Consider the following 27,874-nt stretch of genomic DNA (forward strand, 5'->3'; position numbering starts at 1 on the left):
AAGTCAGACTCTGGGTTTATTAAAGTCAGACTCTGGGTTTATTAAAGTCACACTCTGGGTTTATTAAAGTCAGACTCTGGGTTTATTAAAGTCAGACTCTGGGTTTATTAAAGTCACACTCTGGGTTTAGTAAAGTCACACTCTGGGTTTATTAAAGTCACACTCTGGGTTTATTAAAGTCACACTCTGGGTTTATTAAAGTCAGACTCTGGGTTTATTAAAGTCAGACTCTGGGTTTATTAAAGTCACACTCTGGGTTTAGTAAAGTCACACTCTGGGGTTTATTAAAGTCACACTCTGGGTTTAGTAAAGTCACACTCTGGGTTTAGTAAAGTCACACTCTGGGTTTAGTAAAGTCACACTCTGGGTTTATTAAAGTCACACTCTGGGTTTAGTAAAGTCACACTCTGGGTTTATTAAAGTCACACTCTGGGTTTAGTAAAGTCACACTCTGGGTTTATTAAAGTCACACTCTGGGTTTAGTAAAGTCACACTCTGGGTTTAGTAAAGTCACACTCCTGTTGTGTCCAGACTCGACTTAAACCCGGTCTAAACCCGGTCTAAACCCGGTCTAAACCCGGTCTAAACCCGGTCTAAACCCGGTCTCTCTCCTCAGAGCTCTCTGACCCTGTCGTGTCCAGACTCTGCCTGTGTGGGGCAGTTGTGGTTGGACCTGTTCAGGTTTTACACTCTGGAGTTTCCTCTGGAGGATTTTATCATCAGCATCAGAGTCCAGGAACCAGTGAGCCGCGAGGCCAAGGGCTGGCCCCGGCGACGGCTCGCTATAGAGGGTAAACACACACACAACGGCTCGCTATAGAGGGTAAACACACACACAGAGGCGACGGCTCGCTATAGAGGGTAAACACACACACAACGGCTCGCTATAGAGGGTAAACACACACACACACAGAGGTGACGGCTCGCTATAGAGGGTAAACACACAGAGGCGACGGCTCGCTATAGAGGGTAAACACACAGAGGCGACGGCTCGCTATAGAGGGTAAACACACACACAGGCGACGGCTCGCTATAGAGGGTAAACACACACACAGGCGACGGCTCGCTATAGAGGGTAAACACACACACACAGGCGACGGCTCGCTATAGAGGGTAAACACACACACAGAGGCGACGGCTCGCTATAGAGGGTAAACACACACACAACGGCTCGCTATAGAGGGTAAACACACACACACACAGAGGCGACGGCTCACTATAGAGGGTAAACACACACACACAGGCGACGGCTCGCTATAGAGGGTAAACACACACACACAGGCGACGGCTCGCTATAGAGGGTAAACACACACACAGGCGACGGCTCGCTATAGAGGGTAAACACACACACACACAGAGGTGACGGCTCGCTATAGAGGGTAAACACACAGAGGCGACGGCTCGCTATAGAGGGTAAACACACACACGCGACGGCTCGCTATAGAGGGTAAACACACACACAGGCGACGGCTCGCTATAGAGGGTAAACACACACACAGGCGACGGCTCGCTATAGAGGGTAAACACACACACGCGACGGCTCGCTATAGAGGGTAAACACACACACGCGACGGCTCGCTATAGAGGGTAAACACACACACACAGGCGACGGCTCGCTATAGAGGGTAAACACACACACAGGCGACGGCTCGCTATAGAGGGTAAACACACACACAGGCGACGGCTCGCTATAGAGGGTAAACACACACACAGGCGACGGCTCGCTATAGAGGGTAAACACACACACACACAGAGGCGACGGCTCGCTATAGAGGGTAAACACACACACAGGCGACGGCTCGCTATAGAGGGTAAACACACACACAGGCGACGGCTCGCTATAGAGGGTAAACACACACACACACAGAGGCGACGGCTCGCTATAGAGGGTAAACACACACAGGCGACGGCTCGCTATAGAGGGTAAACACACACACAGAGGCGACGGCTCGCTATAGAGGGTAAACACACACACACAGGCGACGGCTCGCTATAGAGGGTAAACACACACACACAAAGGCGACGGCTCGCTATAGAGGGTAAACACACACACACACAGGCGACGGCTCGCTATAGAGGGTAAACACACACACACACACAGGCGACGGCTCACTATAGAGGGTAAACACACACACACACGCGACGGCTCGCTATAGAGGGTAAACACACACACACACAGGCGACGGCTCGCTATAGAGGGTAAACACACACACACACAGAGGCGACGGCTCGCTATAGAGGGTAAACACACACACGCGACGGCTCGCTATAGAGGGTAAACACACACACAGGCGACGGCTCGCTATAGAGGGTAAACACACAGAGGCGACGGCTCGCTATAGAGGGTAAACACACACACGCGACGGCTCGCTATAGAGGGTAAACACACACACAGGCGACGGCTCGCTATAGAGGGTAAACACACACACAGGCGACGGCTCGCTATAGAGGGTAAACACACACACGCGACGGCTCGCTATAGAGGGTAAACACACACACGCGACGGCTCGCTATAGAGGGTAAACACACACACACAGGCGACGGCTCGCTATAGAGGGTAAACACACACACAGGCGACGGCTCGCTATAGAGGGTAAACACACACACAGGCGACGGCTCGCTATAGAGGGTAAACACACACACACACACAGGCGACGGCTCACTATAGAGGGTAAACACACACACAGGCGACGGCTCGCTATAGAGGGTAAACACACACACAGGCGACGGCTCGCTATAGAGGGTAAACACACACACAGGCGACGGCTCGCTATAGAGGGTAAACACACACACAGGCGACGGCTCGCTATAGAGGGTAAACACACACACACACAGAGGCGACGGCTCGCTATAGAGGGTAAACACACACAGGCGACGGCTCGCTATAGAGGGTAAACACACACACAGAGGCGACGGCTCGCTATAGAGGGTAAACACACACACACAGAGGCGACGGCTCGCTATAGAGGGTAAACACACACACACAGGCGACGGCTCGCTATAGAGGGTAAACACACACACACACGGGCGACGGCTCGCTATAGAGGTTAAACACACACAGGCGACGGCTCGCTATAGAGGGTAAACACACACACACACAGGCGACGGCTCACTATAGAGGGTAAACACACACACACACAGGCGACGGCTCGCTATAGAGGTTAAACACACACAGGCGACGGCTCGCTATAGAGGGTAAACACACACACAGGCGACGGCTCGCTATAGAGGGTAAACACACACACACACATGCGACGGCTCGCTATAGAGGGTAAACACACACACACACACATGCGACGGCTCACTATAGAGGGTAAACACACACACACACACACATGCGACGGCTCGCTATAGAGGGTAAACACACACACACACACAGGCGACGGCTCACTATAGAGGGTAAACACACACACACACATGCGACGGCTCGCTATAGAGGGTAAACACACACACAGGTTAGGATCAGATGAAAGTCTAACTTGAGTCCTTCAGACAGAGCAGTGCTTCAGTTAGCTCTGCTCCTGTTTCAGACCCGTTCGCTCTAAAGAGGAATGTGGCACGGAGCCTCAACAGTCAGATGGTTTTCGAGTACGTCCAGGAGAGATTCAGAGCGGCCTACAAGTACTTCGCTGTCCCCCAAAAGTCCCAAAGAAAACCCACCTCCCGGAACATGAAATCGGATCAGAATCGAACCAGAACCGAGGAGGAGGAACCAAACCACAGCGACTCCATCGACCGCGGACTCCGAGACCTGGGTCTAGACCAGGACCTGGACCGGACCGAGGACCGAGTGAACGGACTGGACGAGAGCGAGGAGGAGGAGGAGGACAAGATGCTTTACCAGTTTGACAAAATGATCTTCACCGGAGGAAAGGTGAGACACAAACCTTTCAGCTGTTCAGAGTCATCCATCCATTTTCTTCCGCTGGTGCACGGTCGCAGTCAGTACCCCAGTACCCCAGTACCCCATTTAACCCCTTAACCTTCTGGGTCATTTTGGTGAAATTGCCTGCTCTGACCTCTCCAAATTAAAATGATCACATTATTGAACCCTCAGTAGTAAATACCCAGGTTTGTGTCTTTGTAAAGTCCCTGTAGTTTTACTCACAGGCGTCAGAATCACTGAGTTTGTCTGCTGAGCATTTATTCACTTTGGAACACACATAAAAAATATTTTTCTCATTTTTCAAATTTTTTTGTTAAAATGAAGGTGTTGAAAGCTGCAGTAGGAGCTGGGGACGAAAACACACTATATCTCAACTGAAAATCTTGTTGACAACTAACATTTCAAATCTGAGGTCAATATTTATAAAAATTTGAGTTTTACAATCATTTTATCTTAAGTCCAGGCCTCTCCAAACCAAATCCAAATGGAGACATTTGGAGAATGTTTGGAAAAACTGCAATGACTTTTGAATGTTTCAACCCACAGAGTGAGGCTCAACTGAAAACTCACACTGAGAGGAATCTGTATCTGCAGCTGCTCTATTACTGTACATTTATATATCGAAACACAATATAAAATGTGTATTTGTACATAAAATATAGTGAAAAACAAGTGCTATGGGTCAAAATAAATATATATTTACAAACCACACACTGCAAACAGTGAACAAACACACACTTCAAAATGTAAACAAACACACACTGAAAACTGAAAACACACTGGACATGATTGTACAGTGAGACACTCATTAAGCAACAGTGGCTCAGTGGTTAGAGCTTTGGTCTGAAGGTTGGAGGATCGAGTCCCGCTCGGACCAACTTCTGTCATTGTGATGGTTGGTGGTGGTCGGGGGGGCAGATTGGCATTAGCTAATGCTAATGATTACACATAATACACATTTGACCCACAATGAAGTCAACAGCAGAATAAACCACGTTTACTGATCAGGAACATCATCCAGTCCATCAGCACATCAGGTCCTCTGCTCCTGAGTCCATCATGAGATCTTCACTCAGTTCCATGAACCGCTCCGGGTCCAGATGCCTCTAGTTTAACTTGTACAAACATCCACAGTGTCCTCGGTCGCGTACTTCCTTTGTTTTGTCCATTTCGTCATGTTTAAAACGCGCAGATCTTTGTATCCAGACTCCTCCTTTTACACGCGCAGCATAGTCCGTCTGTTTACGGGAAACTATTGCATGTCGTGCATCGTCGTGTTCAGCTGCTCATTGGCTTTAAAGGGAAAACATCACTAAATGTGTGAAATGTAACAGCTTGATTCTACAAGGGGGAGAGTGAGGCGTACTCTTTCAGTCATCTGTAGCACTGATTCACTGTCTGGGGCCTCAGTAACCCACAGCCCCACCTTATTGGCCAACACTGGTGTCACTCACAAGCTGACACGTGTGTTTTGCACTGAGGAACAAAGTTGGCACCGTCAGAAGTTTATTATGCTTGAAATCGACAAAAGAAATGCAAAAAAGTGACAGAGCAGATTTTACAGCAGACTGGACATGGAGGATCTTATTTTGTGGACATTATTTCTTGACTGGATTATATTCTCTGGACCTTTACAGAACAAATGAGACAAACTTTGTGTGAATATGTTGATGTTTGACAGAACTAGAGCTCTCAAAGTGAAGTCCAAATCCACATTTCTGACTTCTCTGTAAAAACGTCTTATCTGTCAGCGCTGTGGTGATTTCAGGGGTAAATCGTTTACATATTCAGAAAGATGAGAGCCGTAGTTCCTGAGGGCGGGCCGTCTGAACGTTAAGGGGTTCCTTTAGTATTTAGTGTATTAGTGTAATGTCATGCTAATGTTAGCATTATGTCATGTTAACGTGATGTCTTGTTAACATGTCATAGTGTCTGTGTGGACCCTCAGTCCTCCAGGTCTGATCCATAACAAACGACAAAGTTACAATTTGTCAACTGGACAAATTGTTGTAGATTGTTACATAACGTTATATCGTTATGTAACATAACGATATTGGTAGTGTTAGTGAAGTAGTGTTATGCCATATTAGCATTAACATTACGTCATTTTAGGAGTATGTTTTGTTAACAATATGTCATGTTAGCGTTACGTCATGTTAGCGTTACGTCATGTGTTAGCGTTACGTCACGTGTTAGCGTTGCGTCACGTGTTAGCGTTACGTCACGTGTTAGCGTTACGTCACGTGTTAGCATTACGTCATGTTAGCATTACGTCATGTGTTAGCGTTACGTCATATGTTAGCGTTACGTCATGTTAGCGTTATGTCATGTGTTAGCGTTACGTCATGTTGGCGTTACATCATGTTAGCGTTATGTCATGTTAGCGTTATGTCATGTTAGCGTTGTTGTGTGATATATTGTGTATGTGCTCTCCACAGCCCCCTGTGGTGGTGTGCAGCATCTGCAAACGTGACGGCCACCTTAAAGACGAGTGTCCTGAGGATTTTAAAAAGATCGAACTGAAACCTCTGCCTCCGATGAACGAGCGCTTCAGAGAGATCCTGGACGGGCTGTGCCGCCTCTGCTACCGTAAGACTTTACATGTTTGTGTGTGTGCACATAAGTACAGTGGGTCATACGTGTTTGTGTGTGTGCACATAAGTACAGTGGGTCAAAAAAGTATTTATTCAGCTCCAGTTGTTCAAGTTCTCCCACTTAAAAAGACGAGAGGCCTGTAATTTTCATCATAGGTTCAGTTCAGCTATGAGACACATGAGAAAAAAATATCTAGAAAATCACCTGCAAATTATGGTGTAAATAAGTATTTGGTCTAGAACAAAGTTCATCTCATACTTTGTTATATTCCCTTTGTTGCAGTGACAGGTCGTTTTCTGTCTCCAGAGGTTTACACTGTTGCTGTAGTTCGGTCCGTTCCTCCTGCAGATCTCCTCTAGAGCTGTGATGTTCTGAGGCATTTTCTAATACTTGCTCCACAGTTGATTTGTTGACTCCAGCTCTTACCTGTTGCAGATTGAGTGTTCGGGGCCTGGTGTCTACAGTTTTGTTTGTGGTTCCTTTGCTCTTTGGTCTTGTCCATAGTGGAGTTTGAGTCTGACTGTTTGAGGTTGTGGACATGTGTCTTTTATACTGAGGACGAGTTCAAACAGGGGCCATTAATACAGAGAACGAGTGGAGGACAGAGGAGCCTCTGAAAGAAGAAGGTACAGGTGTGTGAGAGACACAGATCTTTTTTGTTTGTAGGTGACAATTATTTATTTTACAGAGGAATTTACCAATTAATTCATTAAAAATCCTACAGTGTGATTCCCTCGTTTCTTTCATTCTGTCTCATAGTCGAAGTGAAACTATGATGAAAATTCCAGGCGTCTCTCGTCTTTTTCAGTTGAACTTGCACAGTTGGGGCTGAATAAATACTTTTTTGCCCCAGTGTTTATCCATCTGCTGCCGTTGTGTCTGAGTATAATCTGTGTCACGGTACAAACATTTCAAACTCATTTTTGATACTAAGGAATTCACTCAATATTCATCATGAAAAAAAGCTCCTTTTTCGTTATAAAATATTAATTCTCTTTCTGTTGAGGTTAGTCTTGTTCTGATAAAGCTCAAAATCAAACTTAACACATGATACATGAACATTACACATTTGAGTGTTGGCAAAAGTATCGAAAATCAGATTCTAATCAATACTAAAATATCTAAACAACACTATTAATATCGAAACTAGATCCTCATGTTGTGTTCTTAAATGAGTCGTTTTGTTTGATCGATGTTGTGTTCTTAAATGAGTCGTTTTGTTTGTTCGATGTTGTGTTCTTAAATGAGTCGTTTTGTTTGATCGATGTTGTTTTCTTAAATGAGTCGTTTTGTTTGTTCGATGTTGTGTTCTTAAATGAGTCGTTTTGTTTGATCGCTGTTGTGTTCTTAAATGAGTCGTTTTGTTTGATCGATGTTGTTTTCTTAAATAAGTCGTTTTGTTTGATCGATGTTGTTTTCTTAAGTCGTTTTGTTTGATCGATGTTGTTTTCTTAAATAAGTCGTTTTGTTTGATCGCTGTTGTGTTCTTAAATAAGTCGTTTTGTTTGATCGATGTTGTTTTCTTAAGTCGTTTTGTTTGTTCGATGTTGTGTTCTTAAATGAGTCGTTTTCTTTGATCGATGTTGTGTTCTTAAATGAGTCGTTTTGTTTGATCGCTGTTGTGTTCTTAAATAAGTCGTTTTGTTTGATCGATGTTGTTTTCTTAAGTCGTTTTGTTTGATCGATGTTGTGTTCTTAAATAAGTCGTTTTGTTTGATCGATGTTGTTTTCTTAAGTCGTTTTGTTTGTTCGATGTTGTGTTCTTAAATGAGTCGTTTTCTTTGATCGATGTTGTGTTCTTAAATGAGTCGTTTTGTTTGTTCGATGTTGTGTTCTTAAGTCGTTTTGTTTGATCGATGTTGTGTTCTTAAATGAGTCGTTTTGTTTGTTCGATGTTGTGTTCTTAAATGAGTCGTTTTGTTTGTTCGATGTTGTGTTCTTAAATAAGTCGTTTTGTTTGTTCGATGTTGTTTTCTTAAATGAGTCGTTTTGTTTGATCGATGTTGTGTTCTTAAATGAGTCGTTTTGTTTGTTCGATGTTGTGTTCTTAAATGAGTCGTTTTCTTTGATCGATGTTGTTTTCTTAAGTCGTTTTGTTTGATCGATGTTGTGTTCTTAAATAAGTCGTTTTGTTTGATCGATGTTGTTTTCTTAAATGAGTCGTTTTGTTTGATCGATGTTGTTTTCTTAAGTCGTTTTGTTTGATCGATGTTGTGTTCTTAAATAAGTCGTTTTGTTTGATCGATGTTGTTTTCTTAAGTCGTTTTGTTTGATCGATGTTGTGTTCTTAAATAAGTCGTTTTGTTTGATCGATGTTGTTTTCTTAAATGAGTCGTTTTGTTTGATCGATGTTGTTTTCTTAAATGAGTCGTTTTGTTTGATCGATGTTGTTTTCTTAAATAAGTCGTTTTGTTTGATCGATGTTGTGTTCTTAAATGAGTCGTTTTGTTTGATCGATGTTGTGTTCTTAAGTCGTTTTGTTTGATCGATGTCGTGTTCTTAAATGAGTCGTTTTGTTTGTTCGATGTTGTGTTCTTAAATGAGTCGTTTTGTTTGATCGATGTTGTGTTCTTAAATGAGTCGTTTTGTTTGATCGATGTTGTGTTCTTAAATGAGTCGTTTTGTTTGATCGATGTTGTGTTCTTAAGTCGTTTTGTTTGATCGATGTTGTGTTCTTAAGTCGTTTTGTTTGATCGATGTTGTGTTCTTAAATAAGTCGTTTTGTTTGATCGATGTTGTGTTCTTAAATGAGTCGTTTTGTTTGATCGATGTTGTGTTCTTAAGTCGTTTTGTTTGATCGATGTTGTGTTCTTAAGTTGTTTTGTTTGATCGATGTTGTGTTCTTAAATGAGTCGTTTTGTTTGTTCGATGTTGTGTTCTTAAATGAGTCGTTTTGTTTGATCGATGTTGTGTTCTTAAATGAGTCGTTTTGTTTGATCGATGTTGTGTTCTTAAATGAGTCGTTTTGTTTGATCGATGTTGTGTTCTTAAGTCGTTTTGTTTGATCGATGTTGTGTTCTTAAGTCGTTTTGTTTGATCGATGTTGTGTTCTTAAATAAGTCGTTTTGTTTGATCGATGTTGTTTTCTTAAATAAGTCGTTTTGTTTGATCGATGTTGTTTTCTTAAATGAGTCGTTTTGTTTGTTCGATGTTGTTTTCTTAAATAAGTCGTTTTGTTTGATCGATGTTGTTTTCTTAAATGAGTCGTTTTGTTTGTTCGATGTTGTGTTCTTAAATAAGTCGTTTTGTTTGATCGATGTTGTGTTCTTAAATGAGTCGTTTTGTTTGATCGATGTTGTGTTCTTAAATGAGTCGTTTTGTTTGTTCGATGTTGTGTTCTTAAATGAGTCGTTTTGTTTGATCGATGTTGTTTTCTTAAATGAGTCGTTTTGTTTGATCGATGTTGTGTTCTTAAATGAGTCGTTTTGTTTGATCGATGTTGTGTTCTTAAATAAGTCGTTTTGTTTGTTCGATGTTGTGTTCTTAAATGAGTCGTTTTGTTTGATCGATGTTGTGTTCTTAAATAAGTCGTTTTGTTTGATTGATGTTGTGTTCTTAAATGAGTCGTTTTGTTTGATCGATGTTGTTTTCTTAAATGAGTCGTTTTGTTTGATCGATGTTGTGTTCTTAAGTCGTTTTGTTTGATCGATGTTGTGTTCTTAAATAAGTCGTTTTGTTTGTTCGATGTTGTGTTCTTAAATGAGTCGTTTTGTTTGATCGATGTTGTGTTCTTAAATAAGTCGTTTTGTTTGATTGATGTTGTGTTCTTAAATGAGTCGTTTTGTTTGATCGATGTTGTTTTCTTAAATGAGTCGTTTTGTTTGATCGATGTTGTGTTCTTAAGTCGTTTTGTTTGATCGATGTGTTCTTAAATAAGTCGTTTTGTTTGATCGATGTTGTTTTCTTAAATGAGTCGTTTTGTTTGTTCGATGTTGTGTTCTTAAATGAGTCGTTTTGTTTGATCGATGTTGTTTTCTTAAATGAGTCGTTTTGTTTGATCGATGTTGTGTTCTTAAGTCGTTTTGTTTGATTGATGTTGTGTTCTTAAATGAGTCGTTTTGTTTGATCGATGTTGTTTTCTTAAATGAGTCGTTTTGTTTGATCGATGTTGTGTTCTTGAGTAACAGTCGTTTTGTTTCGTTTCAGATGAACTCTCTCCGACTCCGGTGGAGCAGCAGAGGCGTGAGCAGATTCTCCTGTCGCTTGAGAGGTTCATCCGCAAAGAGTTTAATGGTAAAAATAGAAAAAAACAGTTGCTAACATGTTGCTAATGCTAGTGGGAGGGACCTTGGGGAAATAAGGCACCTGATTGGTCTATTGTTAATGTGCATATCCTGATTTTGGGATAAAATATTGAAATAAAAACCACAGGATCATGTAGAGCGGGTTAAAAAGAACATTTTAAGGTCTGAATGACGGGTCTGACAGCAGCAGTTACAGAGAGAGCGGACACACGCTCTTTTCCTGTTTGGAACACAGCGGCTAACAGGTTAGCTACGTCTACAGATACTGTCTATGTGACAAACTCAGCTGAACAAACAGCAGGGGGTGCTGTCTGGCTCTTTTAATCATGTGGAATAAAACAGCAGATGTTTTATTTTGAGTTTTGACAGAAGTGAACTCTGGGTTTACTGTTTAAAATAAATGGCTTTTGTTTTGTCTTTTTCAGACAAGGCTCAGCTGTGTCTCTTTGGTTCGTCTAAAAACGGATTCGGGTTCAGAGACAGTGACCTGGACATCTGCATGACTCTGGAGGGACACCACACGGCCGAGGTAAGTGGAGGGGCTTAGAGGGGCTGAAGGGGAGAGGCCGAGTTTTAATTTTGACTAAAATGTCCCAGAATGTTTTTTTTTTTGAGACAAATTCCTATTTTTGTTTTGAACAGAAGCTGAACTGTAAAGACATCATCGAGAGTTTAGCCAAAGTCCTGAAGAAACACACAGGTGAGATCCTAGTCCGAACCTGGTCTTCACCTGGTCTACATAGTCCAGACTGAAACCGCTCTGGTCTCTGGTCTCTGGTCTCTGGTCTCTGGTCTGGATCTTGGTTCTAATCCTGATCTGGTTCTAGGTCTGAGGAACATTCTGCCCATTACCACGGCCAAAGTCCCCATCGTGAAGTTTGAGCACAGACAGAGCGGCCTTGAAGGCGACATCAGCCTTTATAACACACTAGTAAGGAGGGAGGGCATCTGGTTTTATAACGCTCTGGTAATGAGGGAGGGCATCTGATTTTAAACCAATATTTCCATCCTAACACTGGTATCGGTTAAACGTCCCATATTACGCTGTTCTCTGATCTGTTCTAATGTTTCCTCGTCACAGACCTGGAGTTGTGTTTGTTTCATTCACATGTTTAACACAAACCTGCAGATTTAGACTGAGTTCTTCTCTCAAACTGAAAACACTCTGTTCCACCTTGTGATGTCATCATGTGGTGATACAGGAAGTGCTCCACTGTGTTTTAAACTTCACCTTTACTATCTTCACTTCATTTAGATCATTTCAGTCCTGGAGTTGTCTCTTATCTCGACTGAACAAAAGGTAAAAGGAGGAGTTCACTTGAAAATTACCACTTCATGACATCACAAGGTGGAACAGAGCGTTTTGAGCTTTGTAGATGTTACAGACTAATAATAAAGTGTTAAACATGTGTGAATGAAACAAAACACAACTCCAGGTCTGTTTTTGAGGAGGAAACAGTGTCAGAACATGGATTAAATCTCACAGTCAGCTTTGTATAATATCGGACCTTTAATTTCAGATATCGGCAGATCTTTAAAGTTAAAGTGTCTTTATCTGAACCGGAACTGAAAAAGCTGGATCGGTGCATCCCTGTCTTGTTAAGTCCTGGTTTAGTCCCTGTTCTGACCTGGTTTAGTCCTGGTTTAGTCCTGGTTTAATCCTGGTTTTTAGTCCTGGTTCTGACCTGGTTTAGTCCTGGTTTAGCTCTGGTTTAGTCCTGGTTTAGTGCCGGTTCTGACCTGGTTCTGACCTGGTTCTTGTGCCTCAGGCTCAGCACAACACTCGGATGTTGGCGACATATGCAGCTCTAGACCCCCGAGTCCAGCTGCTCGGATACACCATGAAAGTCTTTGCCAAGGTACCACTGTGTGTGATTATACAGTTATAATAATGTAAAATCACGTGTCAATAGTTACATTAAACAGCCTATAATCATATTAAAAAGTTTATAAAAGTCTATAATCACATTGTACAGTCCATAATCACGTTAAACAGTCTATAATCACATTATACTGTCCATAATCACAGTAAACAGTCTATAATCACATTGTACAATCTATAATCACAGTAAACCATCTATAATCCCATTATACTGTCCATAATCACAGTAAACAGTCTATAATCACAGTAAACAGTCTATAATCACAGTAAACCATCTATAATCCCATTATACTGTCCATAATCACAGTAAACAGTCTATAATCACATTAAACTGTCCATAATCACATTAAACTGTCTATAATCACATTAAACCATCTATAATCACATTAAACTGTCCATAATCACATTAAACCATCTATAATCACATTAAACTGTCTATAATCACATTAAACTGTCTATAATCACATTAAACTGTCCACAATCACAGTAAACAGTCTATAATCACATTGCACAATCTATAATCACATTATACTGTCCATAATCACATTAAACTGTCTATAATCACATTGTACAATCTATAATCACATTATACTGTCCATAATCACATTAAACTGTCTATAATCACATTGTACAGTCCATAATCACATTAAACCATCTATAATCACATTAAACTGTCTATAATCACATTATACTGTCCATAATCACATTAAACTGTCTATAATCACATTAAACTGTCTATAATCACATTGTACAATCTATAATCACATTAAACTGTCTATAATCACATTGTACAATCTATAATCACATTAAACTGACTATAATCACATTAAACTGTCTATAATCACATTAAACTCTCTATAATCACATTGTACAATCTATAATCACATTAAACTGTCTATAATCACATTAAACTGTCTATAATCACATTAAACTCTCTATAATCACATTGTACAATCTATAATCACATTAAACTGTCTATAATCACATTGTACAATCTATAATCACATTGTACAGTCTATAATCACATTAAACTGTCTATAATCACATTGTACAGTCCATAATCACATTAAACTGTCTGTTTATAATTATCTTGTACTTAATCATATTTGTTCAGGGTTAGGCTGAAGGCACCTGCTCCCCTCGGTCTGGTCTTAGTTTTGTTTTTAATCTTGTTAAATCACTTTTTTACATGTCTCTTTTTCAGAGGTGTGATATCGGAGACGCCTCCAGGGGGAGCCTGTCGTCGTATGCCTACATTCTGATGGTACTGTACTTCCTGCAGCAGAGAACGCCACCGGTTGTGCCCGTTCTCCAGGAGGTACCCAGTTCCATACCCACTTTTGCATGACATATAAATGCATTATTACATATAAAGGGTGGGTGCTTAACTCCCTGCTCCACTGTCTTCTCATGGTTTTCTGGTTTATTCACATTTGGTTCATCACACTATTATTTAATATGTAAGAACATTTCATAATAGAACTTTTGCAGATGTACGACGGAGCTGTGGCACCGCAGAAAATGGTGGACGGATGGAATGCCTTCTTCTGCGATGACCTGCAGGACCTGGTCTGTACTCAGGGTTCAGTCCTGGTTTAGTCCTGGTTTAGTCCTGGTTTAGTCCTGGTTTAGTCCTGGTTTAGTCCTGGTTTAGTCCTGGTTTAGTCCTGGTTTAGTCCTGTAACAGTACTCCATTTTCTTGTTGTAGCGGCGGCGTTTGGCTGAGCAGCCCGTGAACTCCGAGTCTGTGGGGGCGCTGTGGCTCGGTCTGCTTCGTTTTTACACTGAAGAGTTTGATTTTAAAGAACACGTGATCAGCATCAGGCAGAAGAAACGGCTCACTACATTTGAGAAGCAGTGGACCAGTAAATGTATCGCTATAGAAGGTACTGACCTCTGACCCCTGACCCTCACACAGCCCGTCACCCCAATTTAAGTCAGAGCCAAATTTGCTCCTAAACCTGTTGCGCACGTGCTCAGATTCTTTCCTACGACAACAAAAACTCCATGTCATAGATACATAGATAGAAAGAATAATATTAAACCTCAAACTTTATTTACGAGCTTTATTTCACTTAAATGACCCCTAAGTGGAGCACTTCCTGTTTACCACATGACATCACAAGGTGATGTGTTTATGACCTCATGACATCACAAGGTGATGTGTTTATGACCTTATGACATCACAAGGTGATGTGTTTATGACCTCATGACATCACAAGGTGATGTGTTTATGACCTCATGACATCACAAGGTGATGTGTTTATGACCTCATGACATCACAAGGTGATGTGTTTATGACCTCATGACATCACAAGGTGATGTGTTTATGACCTCATGACATCACAAGGTGATGTGTTTATGACCTCATGACATCACAAGGTGATGTGTTTATGACCTCATGACATCACAAGGTGATGTGTTTATGACCTCATGACATCACAAGGTGATGTGTTTATGACCTCATGACATCACAAGGTGATGTGTTCAGTTTGAGAGAAGAAGAAACAGGAAACAAAACAGATCAGAAAATAGGCTAATGTGGCCCTTTAAAAATGTTTTCATGTTTTTGTTTTTTTAGATCCGTTCGACTTGAACCATAACCTTGGTGCTGGAGTTTCTCGTAAAAGTAAGAGACATAAATATGAAAGTGTTTTTATTTTAAGCTAACCTTAATTCTGTTTTAGTGACAAACTTCATCATGAAAGCCTTTATAAACGGCAGGAAGCTGTTCGGGACGCCTTTCTACCCCCCGCCAGGCTCCGAAGTGGTACGGACGAGTCCTTCTTTAGTCCTGCTTTAGTCCTGGTTTAGTTTGGTTTAGTCCTGGTTCAGTCCTGGTTCAGTCCTGGTTCAGTCCAGGTTCAGTCCAGGTTCAGTCCTGGTTTAGTCCTGGTTCAGTCCTGGTTTAGTCCCGGTTTAGTCCCGGTTTAGTCCCGGTTTAGTCCAGGTTCAGTCCAGGTTCAGTCCTGGTTTAGTCCTGCTTTAGTCCTGGTTTAGTCCAGGTTCAGTCCAGGTTCAGTCCTGGTTTAGTCCTGCTTTAGTCCTGGTTTAGTCCTGGTTTAGTCCTGGTTTAGTCCCAGTTATATAATGGGGTCCCTGTCTTTCCCTCTTCTCGTGTCCTTCACTTTTCACCTGTTCTTTTTTCAGGATTACTTCTTCGACTCCAAAGTCCTGACGGACGGAGAGTTGGCGCCAAACGACCGCTGCTGCCGAATCTGCGGCAAAATCGGCCACTACATGAAGGACTGTCCCAAGAGACGCAGGTAACTAATTTAACCATTTAAACTAACCCATAAAACTAACTAGTGTCACGTCGCTGGGGGGGAGGAGCCTGAGCTCGTGCGGGAGGTTGAGTGAAGATACAGTCGTCCTCCACGCACAGCCTGGCTCTGGAACCACCTCCTCCAGAGGGGCTGGACTCTCCACTTCTCTGGCGTTGCCCATGGCGAGCGGCGGCGAGCTGGTGTGGGCTTATTGCCCCACAGCTCAGCCTCCTCGTGTTGGAGTTCACCCCGGTGAACGAGAGGGTCGTGTCCCTTCAGGTCGGGCACAGGTCTTCACTGTGTCGGCCTATGGGCCAAACAGCAGTGCGGAGTACCCGACCTTCTTGGAGTCCCTAAAAAGGGTACTAGACAGTGCACTGACTGGGACTCCGTTGTTCTCCGTTGTTTTCTGTTGTTTTCCGTTGTTCTCCATTGTTCTCCGTTGTTCTCCGTTGTTCTCCTGGGGGACTTCAACGCCCACGTGGGTAACGACAGAGACACCTGGAAGGACGTGATCGGGAATAACAGCCTCCCTCATCTGAACCCGAGTGGTGTTCTGTTATTGTTCTGTTATTGTTCTGTTGTTGTTCTGTTGTTGTTCTGTTGTTGTTCTGTTATTGTTCTGTTGTTGTTCTGTTGTTGTTCTGTTGTTGTTCTGTTGTTGTTCTGTTATTGTTCTTCTGTGTGAGCCACAGTTTGTCCAGAACAAACTCTTCTACTTTGAGGATCTGTCAGGGCTTCTGCAGCTCGCACGTCCAGGAGAGCATATCCTCGAGGCTCATGGGAGTTTGCCACAGTCACATGTGTTTTGTGGATCTGGAGAAGGCATTCGACCGTGTCCCTCGTGGTGTCCTTTGGGGGGCGCTCTGGGAGTATGGGGTCCGGTCCCTGTGTGACCGGAGCAGGAGCTGTGTCTCTGCAGTGAGTCAGACCTGCTCCTGGTGCAGGTTGGACTCAGGGCTGCACTTTGTTACCGATTCTGTTCATTGTATTTATGGACAGAGGGCCGGAGGGGGTCTGGTTCAGGGGTCACAGGATTTCATCTCTGCTGTTTGCAGATGATGTTTGTCCTGATGCTTCTTCGAGTCAGGACCTGCAGCTCTGGGGCGGTTTGAGCCGAGTGTGAAGTGTCTGGGATGAGAATCAGCTCCTCCAAATCTGAGGCCATGTTTCTCCACCAGAAAAAGGTGGCGTCCTCTACAGGTGGTGGAGAGTCTCTGTTTCAAGTGGAGGAGTACAAGTATCTCAGGGTCTTGTTCACGAGTGAGGGAAGGATGGAGCGTGAGATTGACAGTTGGATCAGCGTCTGCAGTGATGCGGTCGCTGTATCGGTCGTGGTCAGTCTATGTTCTGCCCATGATCATGAGCTCTGGGTAATGACCGAAAGGACGAGGTCGTGGATACAAGCGGCCAAAATGGGTTTCCTCCACAGGGTGACTGGGTGTGCCCTTAAGGAAGGGTGAGGAGTTCAGTCACACGGGAGGAGCTCGGATTAGAGCTGCTGCTCCTACACGTGGAGAGGAGCAGCTGAGGCTCGGGCATCTGCTCAGGATGCCTCCTGGACGCCTCCCTAGGGAGGTGTTCTGGGCATGTCCCACCGGGAGGAGGCCCCGGGGAAGACCCAGGACACGCTGGAGGGACTATGTCTCTTGGCTGGCCTGGGAACGCCTTGAAGTCCCGCTGGAGGACATGTCTGGGGTGAGGGAAGTCTGGGAGTCCCTGTTTAGACTGATGCCCCCATGACCCGGCCCCGGATAAGAGGAAGAACATGGATGGATTAAACTAACCCGTTTAAACTAACTTATGTGTCTAACCTGTTTAAACCCCGTGTGACTGACCCGTGTGACTCGACTTTGTGACTGACTCAGGTCCATCTGTTCTAGTCGTAGATTCTTTTTTACATTTTCTAACCTGCTCTGTGTTCAGGAAGTGATTATGTGCACAATTCAGCTCCATCAACTCCAGTTCACTTTCTGTGTAAAAACTGTGTCCTCTCTGTGTCCCCTCTGTGTCCTCTGTCCTCTCTGTGTCCTCTCTGTGTCCTCTGTCCTCTCTCTGTCTCTGCTGCCGTCTCATTCTGGTCTTAAATGTCCTCTGTCTCCTCTGTCCTCTGTCCTCTCTCTGTCCCTGTGTCCGTCTCATTCTGGTCTTAAATGTTCGTATCCTCTACATGATCCTGTGTTTTATTTCACTTTTGTGTCTTTAAATCCAGATCTGAACTTTAATCACAGAATCAGGCTCCAGATCAGCCGTTAGCCTCGAGGAGCTTCATGTGGAGCTGAACTCTGGGGGCGTGACTCGCTCCACCTCCTCTGGGGGCGTGACTCGCTCCACCTCCTCTGGGGGCGTGACTCGCTCCACCTCCTCTGGGGGCGTGACTCGCTCCACCTCCTCTGGGGGCGTCGCACGCTCCACCTCCTCTGGGGGCGTGACTCGCTCCACCTCCTCTGGGGGCGTCACACGCTCCACCTCCTCTGGGGGCGTGACTCGCTCCACCTCCTCTGGGGGCGTCACCTCCTCTGGGGGCGTGACTCGCTCCACCTCCTCTGGGGGCGTGACTCGCTCCACCTCTTTATACAGACTGTGTCCTTTTGGCTGTTGACCTTTGACCTTTTGGGTGTCCAGGGTGAAGAAGAAGGACAGTGAGTGTCCGGACGACCGAGAGGAGGAGCAGAGACGCTGTTTCCAGTGCGGAGACACTGGACACGTGAGACGAGAGTGTCCAGACTACAGACCTCTGAAGACCAGGACCCCGGCCGGACCACAGGGTGAGGACTGAACCAGGTCTGAACCAGGACTAAACCAGGTCTGAACCAGGTCTGAACCAGGACTGAACCACGACTAAACCAGGTCTGAACCACGACTAAACCAGGACTAAACCAGGTCTGAACCAGGACTGAACCAGGTCTAAACCACGACTGAACCAGGTCTGAACCAGAGACTCTGGTTCTGGTTAGAACTTGGTCTCAGTCAAAGTCCAGACTAAACCTTCTTGTGTCCACAGGAGGTGTCTCGGTCCAAAGGAGCTCCCAGTCCATCCCTGTGAACCAAGACGGACGAACCAGACACAACTCTGAGTGTGTGAGTAAACCGGGACTAAACCAGGACTGAACCAGGACTGAACCAGGACTGAACCAGGACTGAACCAGGACTGAACCAGGACTAAACCAGGACTAAACCAGGACTAAACCAGGACTAAACCAGGACTGAATCAAGACTAAACCAGGACTAAACCAGGACTAAACCAGGACTGAACCAGGACTAGACCAGGACTAGACCAGGACTGAACCAGGACTGAACCAGGACTAAACCAGGACTAAACCAGGACTAAACCAGGACTGAACCAGGACTAAACCAGGACTAAACCAGGACTAACTCTTTCTTGTGGTTTCAGTCTGATAGCCGCCAGACTCCGCCCTTACTGCCTCAGAGCACGTCGCCCCAGGCGTTTAAAGCCCCGCCCCTCCAGCAGATGGCGCTGTTGGGGTTCCCTCCGGCTCTGGGACAGTGGCCTCAGTTCAAACTCAACGACCCGAGCATCATCTTTGCTCAGCCGACGCCGCGAGGGGCGGGGCCAAGAGGGGCGGGGCCTCAGAACACCAAACCAGGTACTGTCCCTGACTCCACGTGCTCGTGTTTATCTCTCTGCTCCTCCTGTTTGTCTCTCTGCTCCTCCTGTTTATCTCTCTGCTCCTCCTGTTTATCTCTCTGCTCCTCCTGTTTATCTCTCTGCTCCTCCTGTTGTCTCTCTGCTTCTCCCGTTTGTCTCCCTGCTCCTCCCGTTTGTCTCCCTGCTCCTCCCGTTTGTCTCTCTGCTCCTCCCGTTTGTCTCCCTGCTCCTCCTGTTTATCTCTCTGCTCCTCCTGTTTGTCTCCCTGCTCCTCCTATTTATCTCTCTGCCCTCTGTGATGTCATCCGGCCGCAGTGGGTCAGTTGTGAATGTGGGCCGCTGTTGTGGTGGGTCAGTTGTGAATGTGGGCCGGTGGTCCTGTATTACCACATGACATCACAAGGTGGAACAGAATGTTTTCTGTAGGGATTGTGTTATAAACGTGTGAATGAAACCAAAGTCCAGAGTTTGTGTTGAGGAAACTTTAGAACATGTGGAGGGACACAGACCTTTCAGCTGTTCAGTCTTTTGTGATGTGGAGGGACACAGACCTTTCAGCTGTTCAGTCTTTTGTGATGTGGAGGGACACAGACCTTTCAGCTGTTCAGTCTTTTGTGATGTGGAGGGACACAGACCTTTCAGCTGTTCAGTCTCTTGTGATGTGGAGGGACACAGACCTTTCAGCTGTTCAGTCTCTTGTCTCCTTAGACTCTGGGCAGCTGCATGGTCCTCCGCCGGGCGCTCGACTGTGGGAGCACCACAAACCTCCGCAGTACTCCCCCTCCTGGAGATATCCGGTACCACACCCGTACATCCAAAATTCACCAGGATTCCACCAGCAAGGTACCAGCAAATACTTCAGAATACTTTTACTCTGTACTTCACTCATTAAAGTAAAAGTGCTTTTACTGTGTTATATATTGGGTTTGGTTTGAGTATTCAGTGGATTCTCGCTGAAACATCAGTATGAATGACTCAAAATGACTCCAGACATGTTTCAAATGTTTTAAAATTTGCTTCAGCCTTTGCTCTGGTCACTGCTTCTGACCCTGAGGCAGCTGTGAAATGAACTTCAGCGACTTCTCATTAGGAGAAGGACAAGGGTTTGTCCACAAAGGGAGGAGACTGAGGGTCTGAAGAAGAAATATAAAATATATAAAACATATTTGACTTGTCTGCTTCATATATTTGAAGTTTTTTGTTTTAAACATAAAGAAAAAAACAAGGAGTGTCAAAACCTTTGGTCATGTGATGCTCAACACTTTCACTTTTGGCAGTGAAAATATCACTCAATAATTAGGCTATGGTTTAGTCCCGGTTTAGTCCCGCTTTAGTCCCGGTTTAGTCCCGGTTCAGTCCCGGTTCAGTCCCGGTTTAGTCCCGCTTTAGTCCCGCTTTAGTCCCGGTTTAGTCCTGCTTTGAACCTGGTTTATTTCTGGTCTAGTCCTGTTTCAGACCTGGTTTAGACCTGGTTTAGACCTAGTTTAGACCTGGTTTAGACCTGGTCTAGACCTGGTTTAGTCCTGGTTTAGACCTGGTTTAGACCTGGTTTAGACCTGGTTTAGACCTGGTTTAGTCCTGGTTTAGTCCTGGTTTAGTCCTGCTTTAGTCCTGGTTTAGTCCTGGTTTAAACCTGGTTTAGACCTGGTTTAGACCTGGTTTAGACCTGGTCTAGTCCTGTTTCAGACCTGGTTTAGACCTGGTTTAGACCTGGTTTAGACCTGGTTTAGACCTGTTTTAGACCTGGTCTAGTCCTGGTTTAGACCTGGTTTAGACCTGGTTTAGACCTGGTTTAGTCCTGCTTTAGTCCTGCTTTAGTCCTGCTTTAGTCCTGGTTTATTTCTGGTCTAGTCCTGTTTCAGACCTGTTTCAGACCTGGTTTAGACCTGGTTTAGACCTGGTTTAGACCTGTTTTAGACCTGGTCTAGTCCTGGTTTAGACCTGGTTTAGACCTGGTTTAGACCTGGTTTAGTCCTGCTTTAGTCCTGCTTTAGTCCTGCTTTAGTCCTGGTTTATTTCTGGTCTAGTCCTGTTTCAGACCTGTTTCAGACCTGGTTTAGACCTGGTTTAGACCTGGTTTAGACCTGGTTTAGACCTGGTTTAGACCTCAGACTCTTATTTCGCACTAACCTTCATACGTTGGTGTGTTTTTCTGCTGCAGGCTCCATGGTGCCCCCTCCTGGCAGCTTCCCGCTCCTGCCTCATGTGCGCCGCCCTCTCAACCTGAGTTTCCTGCAGCAGAAGAAGTGATGCTGTTTTTACCGTTTTAAACTTGTACAGTTTTAAAGTTTTTAAGTTTGTTTTAGCGTGGCGCCCTTGTACTGGGGACGCTCCCCTACCGGACGTTCCCGTATCCGAGACGCTCCCGTACAGGAGACGCTCCCGTACAGGAGACGCTCTTGTACAGGAGACGCTCCCGTACAGGAGACGCTCCCGTACCGGACGCTCTTGTACCGGACGCTCTTGTACCGGACACTCTTGTATCATATCTTACGCCCCGTTTTTCCGGGGCCTTTTTATTTCATGTAAAAATCTGAAAAAGGAATTGTAAATGTTTTATTTTTTCTGCTGTTGATACTCGAGGCTCAAAGGTCTCCTCCATGAGCTTAGAATAAACTCTAGAAACAAATGTGCACTTGGAGTTTCTTTGGTCCAGAGCTGTAGACACAAACACTTTGACTCTAGAATCGTTCACTTCGTTTCTCGGGTCCAGACACAAACACTTCTGGGCCTAGGACACGTTTCATTTTCGCTCATTTTGACTTTATCTGGAGGATCAAAACTGATGTAAATACAAATGATACTTTTTCACAAATAAAGAATATAAAAAATATTTAAAATGTGTTTAAACTTACTCGAAGTAGATTCCCACACTGATATCGTCAGTGTGATGTCATCACAGACACTGATGACATCACACTGATGTCATCACACTGATGACATCACACTGATGACATCATACTGGGAGAATTCTGTCCAAAAGTTTGGGCCAATTTACACAAACACATTTTTTTACTGGAACAGGACCAACAACCAGGACCAAGAGTCAAGAACCAGGACCAAGGGCGAGGACCAACGACCGGGACCAACAATCAGGAGCAACGACTGGGACCAAGGATTACGACCGAGGACTAGGACCAACAACCAGGACCCAACAACCAGAACCAATAATCAGTAGCAACGACCGGGACCAAGAGTCAAGAACCAGGACCAAGGGCGAGGACCAACAATCAGGAGCAACGACCGGGACCAAGGATTATGACCGAGGATTAGGACCAACAACCAGGACCCAACAACCAGAACCAATAATCAGGAGCAACAACCAGGACCAAGAGTCAAGAACCAGGACCAAGGGTGAGGACCGACAACCAGGACCAAGAACTAGGACCAACAATCAGGAGCAATGACCGGAACCAAGGACTACGACCGAGGACTAGGACCAAGAGCCCAGAGCCAGGACCAAGGACGAAGACCACCAATCAGGACCCAAGAACCAGGACTAACAACCATGAACCAGGACCAACAAATAGGACCCAAGAACCAGGACCAAGAGCCAAGAACCAGGACCAACAATCATGACCAAGGACTAGGACCAACAACCAGGACAAAGAACCAGGATCAAGGACCAGAACAAAGAACCTGGACCAAGGACCAGGACCAACAACCATGACCAAGAACCAAGAATCAGGATCAAGAGCCAAGAACCGGGACCAAGGACCAGGACCAAAGACCTGGACTAAGGACCAGGAGAAAGAACCAAGAATGAGGACCAAAAACCAGGAACCAGGACCAAGAACAAAGCACCAGGATGAAGCGCCAAGGACCAGGGACAACAACCAGGACCAAGGACCAAGAAAGAGGACTAAAAACCAGGAACCGGGGCCAAGAGCCCAGAGCCAGGACCAGGGACTAGGACAAAGAACCAGGAGAAATAGTGAATGAGACTTGTGCTGTGTCTTTGGTGGCTCCAAACAGTTAAAGTTATACTCTGTAACATTTCTGTTGCGCGTACACAAAGAGCTGAGGCTAGTTTGTCCTTATAAAATAAAATCTGTTTCAAAGTGAATGACTCATACTGCTGCTGTGTCTCTGCTGGACAGTTATATAGTTAAAGCTGCACTTTGTAACTTTTTGTTTAGTTTGTTGTGCCATCACAGAGACTCCACAAACCAGAGTCTGAAGCCTCCAGAAAGTGTTTGTTTCTTTTGTTTTGTTCAGTTTCATGGATCTCTGGAGCTGCAGGTTACGTGCACAGTGAGGTACGCATTACGTCATATTTGTGATATTTCCAAGAAGGAACTTTCCTCCAAATCTTCCAGGACTGAAATAAATCCATCTGCAGTCCCACATGCCCCACCAGAGGGCGCCAACAGGCTGAAAATCTGTCCTGTTCTCATTCAGGTCCGATCCGCATACACGCTCAAACGCTCATCCAGACTCAGCATCATCAGGGTGGTCCCAGGATTAAAACCAGGTCTCAACCGGGACTAAAACAGGACTGAACCAGGGACTAAACCAGGACTGAACCAGGGACTAAACCAGGTCTCAACTGGGACTAAAGCAGGACTGAACCAGGGACTAAACCAGGACTGAACCAGGGACTAAACCAGGACTAAACCAGGATTCCCTGTACGTGACTGTGATGGATTTAAACCCTGTTTTGGAGAGATTGTTTTTGGGACAAAACTCATCTCCGCTGAAGCTGCTTTGACTTGAAGTAAGAGAAGTATTATTATTATTATTATTATTATTATTTTTATTATTATTACCTCAATTAAAAACTGTTGTGTTGTGTTTCTGTTGTGTTTCTGTCGTTGGGTTTGTTCCTGGTTCAGTTCTGGTTTAGTCCTTTGTCTTTAACTGCACAGTGTCAGCGAGAATAAAGAAAACACAGTTTATAGTGTCTTTGATTAGACACAAATAAATACAGAACAAACAGGCCGTTTATAATTAGATCTTGTTTTTACACCATAAGATAATGATCTCAGAGTACAAACAAGTGCTCTAAACCAGGACTGAACGGGGACTAAGCCAAGTCTAAAGCAGGACTAAACAGGGACTAAACCAGGACTAATCAAGGAATAAATCAGGGCTAAACCAAGACTAAACAGGACAGAAGCTGCACAGAAACTGTCACTGTAGTTGCTATACTCCAGTTTTTCTCTGTGAGGCGCCCAGACCCTGCAGCTGTACAGACCCCACAGGTGCTCAGACCCCGCAGCTGTTGATCACAGGTCTGACCCTGCAGCTGTTCAGTGCAGGTCTGACCCTGCAGCTGTTCAGTGCAGGTCTGACCCTGCAGCTGTTCAGTGCAGGTCTGGGCAGGTCTCAGTTTGAGGTTTGAGGTTTTTCTTTGGACTTGTCTGAACCTGAATCTGCTCCAACAAAACACAGTAATATTCAAACTCACACCTAAGCCACATTTACTCCTGTCTCCCCCTGTCTGCTCCTGTCTGCTCCTGTCTCCTGTCTCCTGTCTGCTCCTGTCTCCTCCTGTCTGCTCCTGTCTCCTCTCTGCTCCTGTCTGCTCCTGTCTCCTGTCTGCTCCTGTCTCCTCCTGTCTGCTCCTGTCTCCTCTCTCCTCCTGTCTGCTCCTGTCTCCTCCTGTCTGCTCCTGTCTCCTCTCTCCTCCTGTCTGCTCCTGTCTCCTCCTGTCTGCTCCTGTCTCCTCCTGTCTGCTCCTGTCTCCTCTCTGCTCTTGTCTCCTCCTGTCGGCTCCTTTTTAAAGTTTTGAGCCACGTCAAGGCTCCAAACAAACCGCTCTCTGTACTGTCCTCCCTCCCTCCTCCTCCCTCCTCCTCCCTCCTCCTCCCTCTTTCTCTGTTTCTCTCTTTCTCTGTTTCTCTCTTTCTCTCTTCTGCTCAGTTCATTCTGAAAACCAGGGGCTGTTTGTTTTTAGACTTTTACTTTGGAAACCTGAAACAACGACCCCATTTTTTTGGATTTATTTTTGCATTTCAGAAAGTTCAGTCGTAAAAAATGAGCGGCTGTTTGTCTTGAGGCAGGTAAGACCTAAACCAGGACTATAACAGGACTAAACCAGGACTAAACCGGGACTATAACAGGACTAAACCGGGACTATAACAGGACTAAACCGGGACTAAACCAGGACTATAACAGGACTAAACCAGGACTAAACCGGGACTATAACAGGACTAAACCGGGACTAAACCGGGACTATAACAGGACTAAACCGGGACTAAACCGGGACTATAACAGGACTAAACCAGGACTATAACAGGACTAAACCAGGACTATAACAGGACTAAACCGGGACTATAACAGGACTAAACCGGGACTATAACAGGACTAAACCGGGACTAAACCAGGACTATAACAGGACTAAACCAGGACTATAACAGGACTAAACCAGGACTATAACAGGACTAAACCGGGACTATAACAGGACTAAACCGGGACTATAACAGGACTAAACCAGGACTAAACCAGGACTAAACCGGGACTATAACAGGACTAAACCGGGACTAAACCAGGACTAAACCAGGACTATAACAGGACTATAACAGGACTAAACCAGGACTAAACCAGGACAAAAAACAGGATTATAACAGACCTAAACCAGGACTATAACAGGACTAAACCAGGACTAAACCGGGACTATAACAGGACTAAACCAGGACTAAACCAGGACTAAACCAGGATTATAACAGACCTAAACCAGGACTATAACAGGACAAAAACCAGGACTAAACCGGGACTATAACAGGACTAAACCGGGACTATAACAGGACTAAACCGGGACTAAACCGGGACTATAACAGGACTAAACCGGGACTATAACAGGACTAAACCAGGACTATAACAGGACTAAACCAGGACTAAACCAGGATTATAATAGGATTAATCCAGGATTATAACAGGACTAAACCAAGACTGAACCAGGACTAAACCAGGACTAAACCAGGTCTAAACTAAACCCTCTCTTTATCTCTCCCTCTATCTTTCTCTCTCTCTCTTTCTGCCTGTTTGACTCGTTCTGGTTGTTTTGAGAATCTCAAACATGTGAGTTATTGAGTTACATAACAGATGTGTGTGTGTGTGTGTGTGTATATATATATATATATATATATATATATATATATATATATATATATATATATACACACACACACCCCCACACACCCCCATACACACACACACACTTCAATTCATCGTTATTTCGGACTCGTCCATTTTTTTAAAAACAGACAGTAACAATACAAACAGTTAACATCTATGTTTTACAAAGACGACCGCACTAGTGTCTCCACATTCTGGTAGTGAATTGCACTGCATCTTATGTTTGTGAGTGACAGTATCATTTCATTTTCTGACTTATTCTGCAGATGAACCTGTACATTAAAGTTCTCAGTGCATCAGTGCAGCTTGCAACGTATTCACTCGTGCAGTGACAAACATTTCAGTCGCACTGGTCCATCGTGGCCTCCTCAGTCGCACCCGCAACGTGTCATTATAATCCGCCCGCAGCCTCTGGAAACGAGCTTTTTTGTACCGAGTCCAGAGGTGGGCAGTGTACAGTGGTGTGCAATATGATTTAAATAACATCATCTTCACATCATCAGAGCATGAACCGAACTTCACCACAACGGACCGATACAGCGACCGCATCACTGCAGACGCTGATCCGCCTGTCAATCTCACGCTCCATCCTTCCCTCACTCGTGAACAAGACCCCGAGATACTTGAACTCCTCCACTTGGGGCAGAGACTCACCACCCACCTGGAGAGAGCAAACCACCTTTTTCCGGTCGAGAACCATGGCCTCAGATTTGGAGGAGCTGATTCTCATCCCAGACACTTCACACTCGGCTCAAACCGCCCCAGAGCTGCAGGTCCTGACTCGAAGAAGCATCAGGACAAACATCATCTGCAAACAGCAGAGATGAAATCCTGTGGTTCCCAAACCAGACCCCCTCCGGCCCCTGAACCAGACCCCTTCCGGCCCCTGAACCAGACCCCTTCCGGCCCCTGAACCAGACCCCCTCCGGCCCCTGAACCAGACCCCTTCCGGCCCCTGAACCAGACCCCTTCCGGCCCCTGAACCAGACCCCTTCCGGCCCCTGAACCAGACCCCTTCCGGCCCCTGAACCAGACCCCCTCCGGCCCCTGAACCAGACCCCCTCCGGCCCCTGAACCAGACCCCCTCCGGCCCCTGAACCAGACCCCTTCCGGCCCCTGAACCAGACCCCCTCCGGCCCCTGGCTGCGCCTAGAAATTCTGTCCATAAATATAATGAACAGAACCGGTGACAAAGTGCAGCCCTGAGTCCAACCTGCACCAGGAGCAGGTCTGACTCACTGCAGAGACACAGCTCCTGCTCCGGTCATACAGGGACCGGACAGCCCTTAGCAAAGAGCCCCGGACCCCATA

General features: G+C 45.0%; 2 protein-coding genes across 2 annotated transcripts in view; both read left to right on the forward strand.

The window, feature by feature from the left end:
• The window catches only part of tut4 (terminal uridylyl transferase 4), a 34,061-nt gene extending 11,922 nt beyond the window's left edge, over positions 1-22,139 (forward strand). The window contains exons 13-31 of the mRNA XM_033964971.2: positions 617-791; positions 3,531-3,874; positions 6,325-6,475; positions 10,628-10,714; positions 11,151-11,254; positions 11,368-11,425; positions 11,553-11,656; positions 12,495-12,584; positions 13,812-13,925; positions 14,099-14,176; positions 14,316-14,493; positions 15,189-15,236; positions 15,295-15,377; positions 15,758-15,873; positions 18,499-18,641; positions 18,878-18,954; positions 19,268-19,481; positions 20,192-20,326; positions 21,645-22,139. Coding sequence (XP_033820862.1) covers positions 617-791; positions 3,531-3,874; positions 6,325-6,475; positions 10,628-10,714; positions 11,151-11,254; positions 11,368-11,425; positions 11,553-11,656; positions 12,495-12,584; positions 13,812-13,925; positions 14,099-14,176; positions 14,316-14,493; positions 15,189-15,236; positions 15,295-15,377; positions 15,758-15,873; positions 18,499-18,641; positions 18,878-18,954; positions 19,268-19,481; positions 20,192-20,326; positions 21,645-21,733 — 2,388 coding nt within the window. The 3' untranslated portion in view covers positions 21,734-22,139. The remainder of the gene's footprint in view (positions 1-616; positions 792-3,530; positions 3,875-6,324; positions 6,476-10,627; positions 10,715-11,150; positions 11,255-11,367; positions 11,426-11,552; positions 11,657-12,494; positions 12,585-13,811; positions 13,926-14,098; positions 14,177-14,315; positions 14,494-15,188; positions 15,237-15,294; positions 15,378-15,757; positions 15,874-18,498; positions 18,642-18,877; positions 18,955-19,267; positions 19,482-20,191; positions 20,327-21,644) is intronic.
• A 3,240-nt stretch (positions 22,140-25,379) lies between these two features.
• The window catches only part of LOC117369975 (myomegalin-like), a 45,538-nt gene continuing 43,043 nt past the window's right edge, over positions 25,380-27,874 (forward strand). The window contains exon 1 of the mRNA XM_055221186.1: positions 25,380-25,488. The gene's annotated coding sequence lies outside the window, so the exon portion shown is untranslated. The remainder of the gene's footprint in view (positions 25,489-27,874) is intronic.

Source organism: Periophthalmus magnuspinnatus, chromosome 4 (genome assembly GCF_009829125.3).
Source record: "Periophthalmus magnuspinnatus isolate fPerMag1 chromosome 4, fPerMag1.2.pri, whole genome shotgun sequence".
In the NCBI taxonomy this organism is placed as follows: domain Eukaryota; kingdom Metazoa; phylum Chordata; class Actinopteri; order Gobiiformes; family Gobiidae; genus Periophthalmus; species Periophthalmus magnuspinnatus.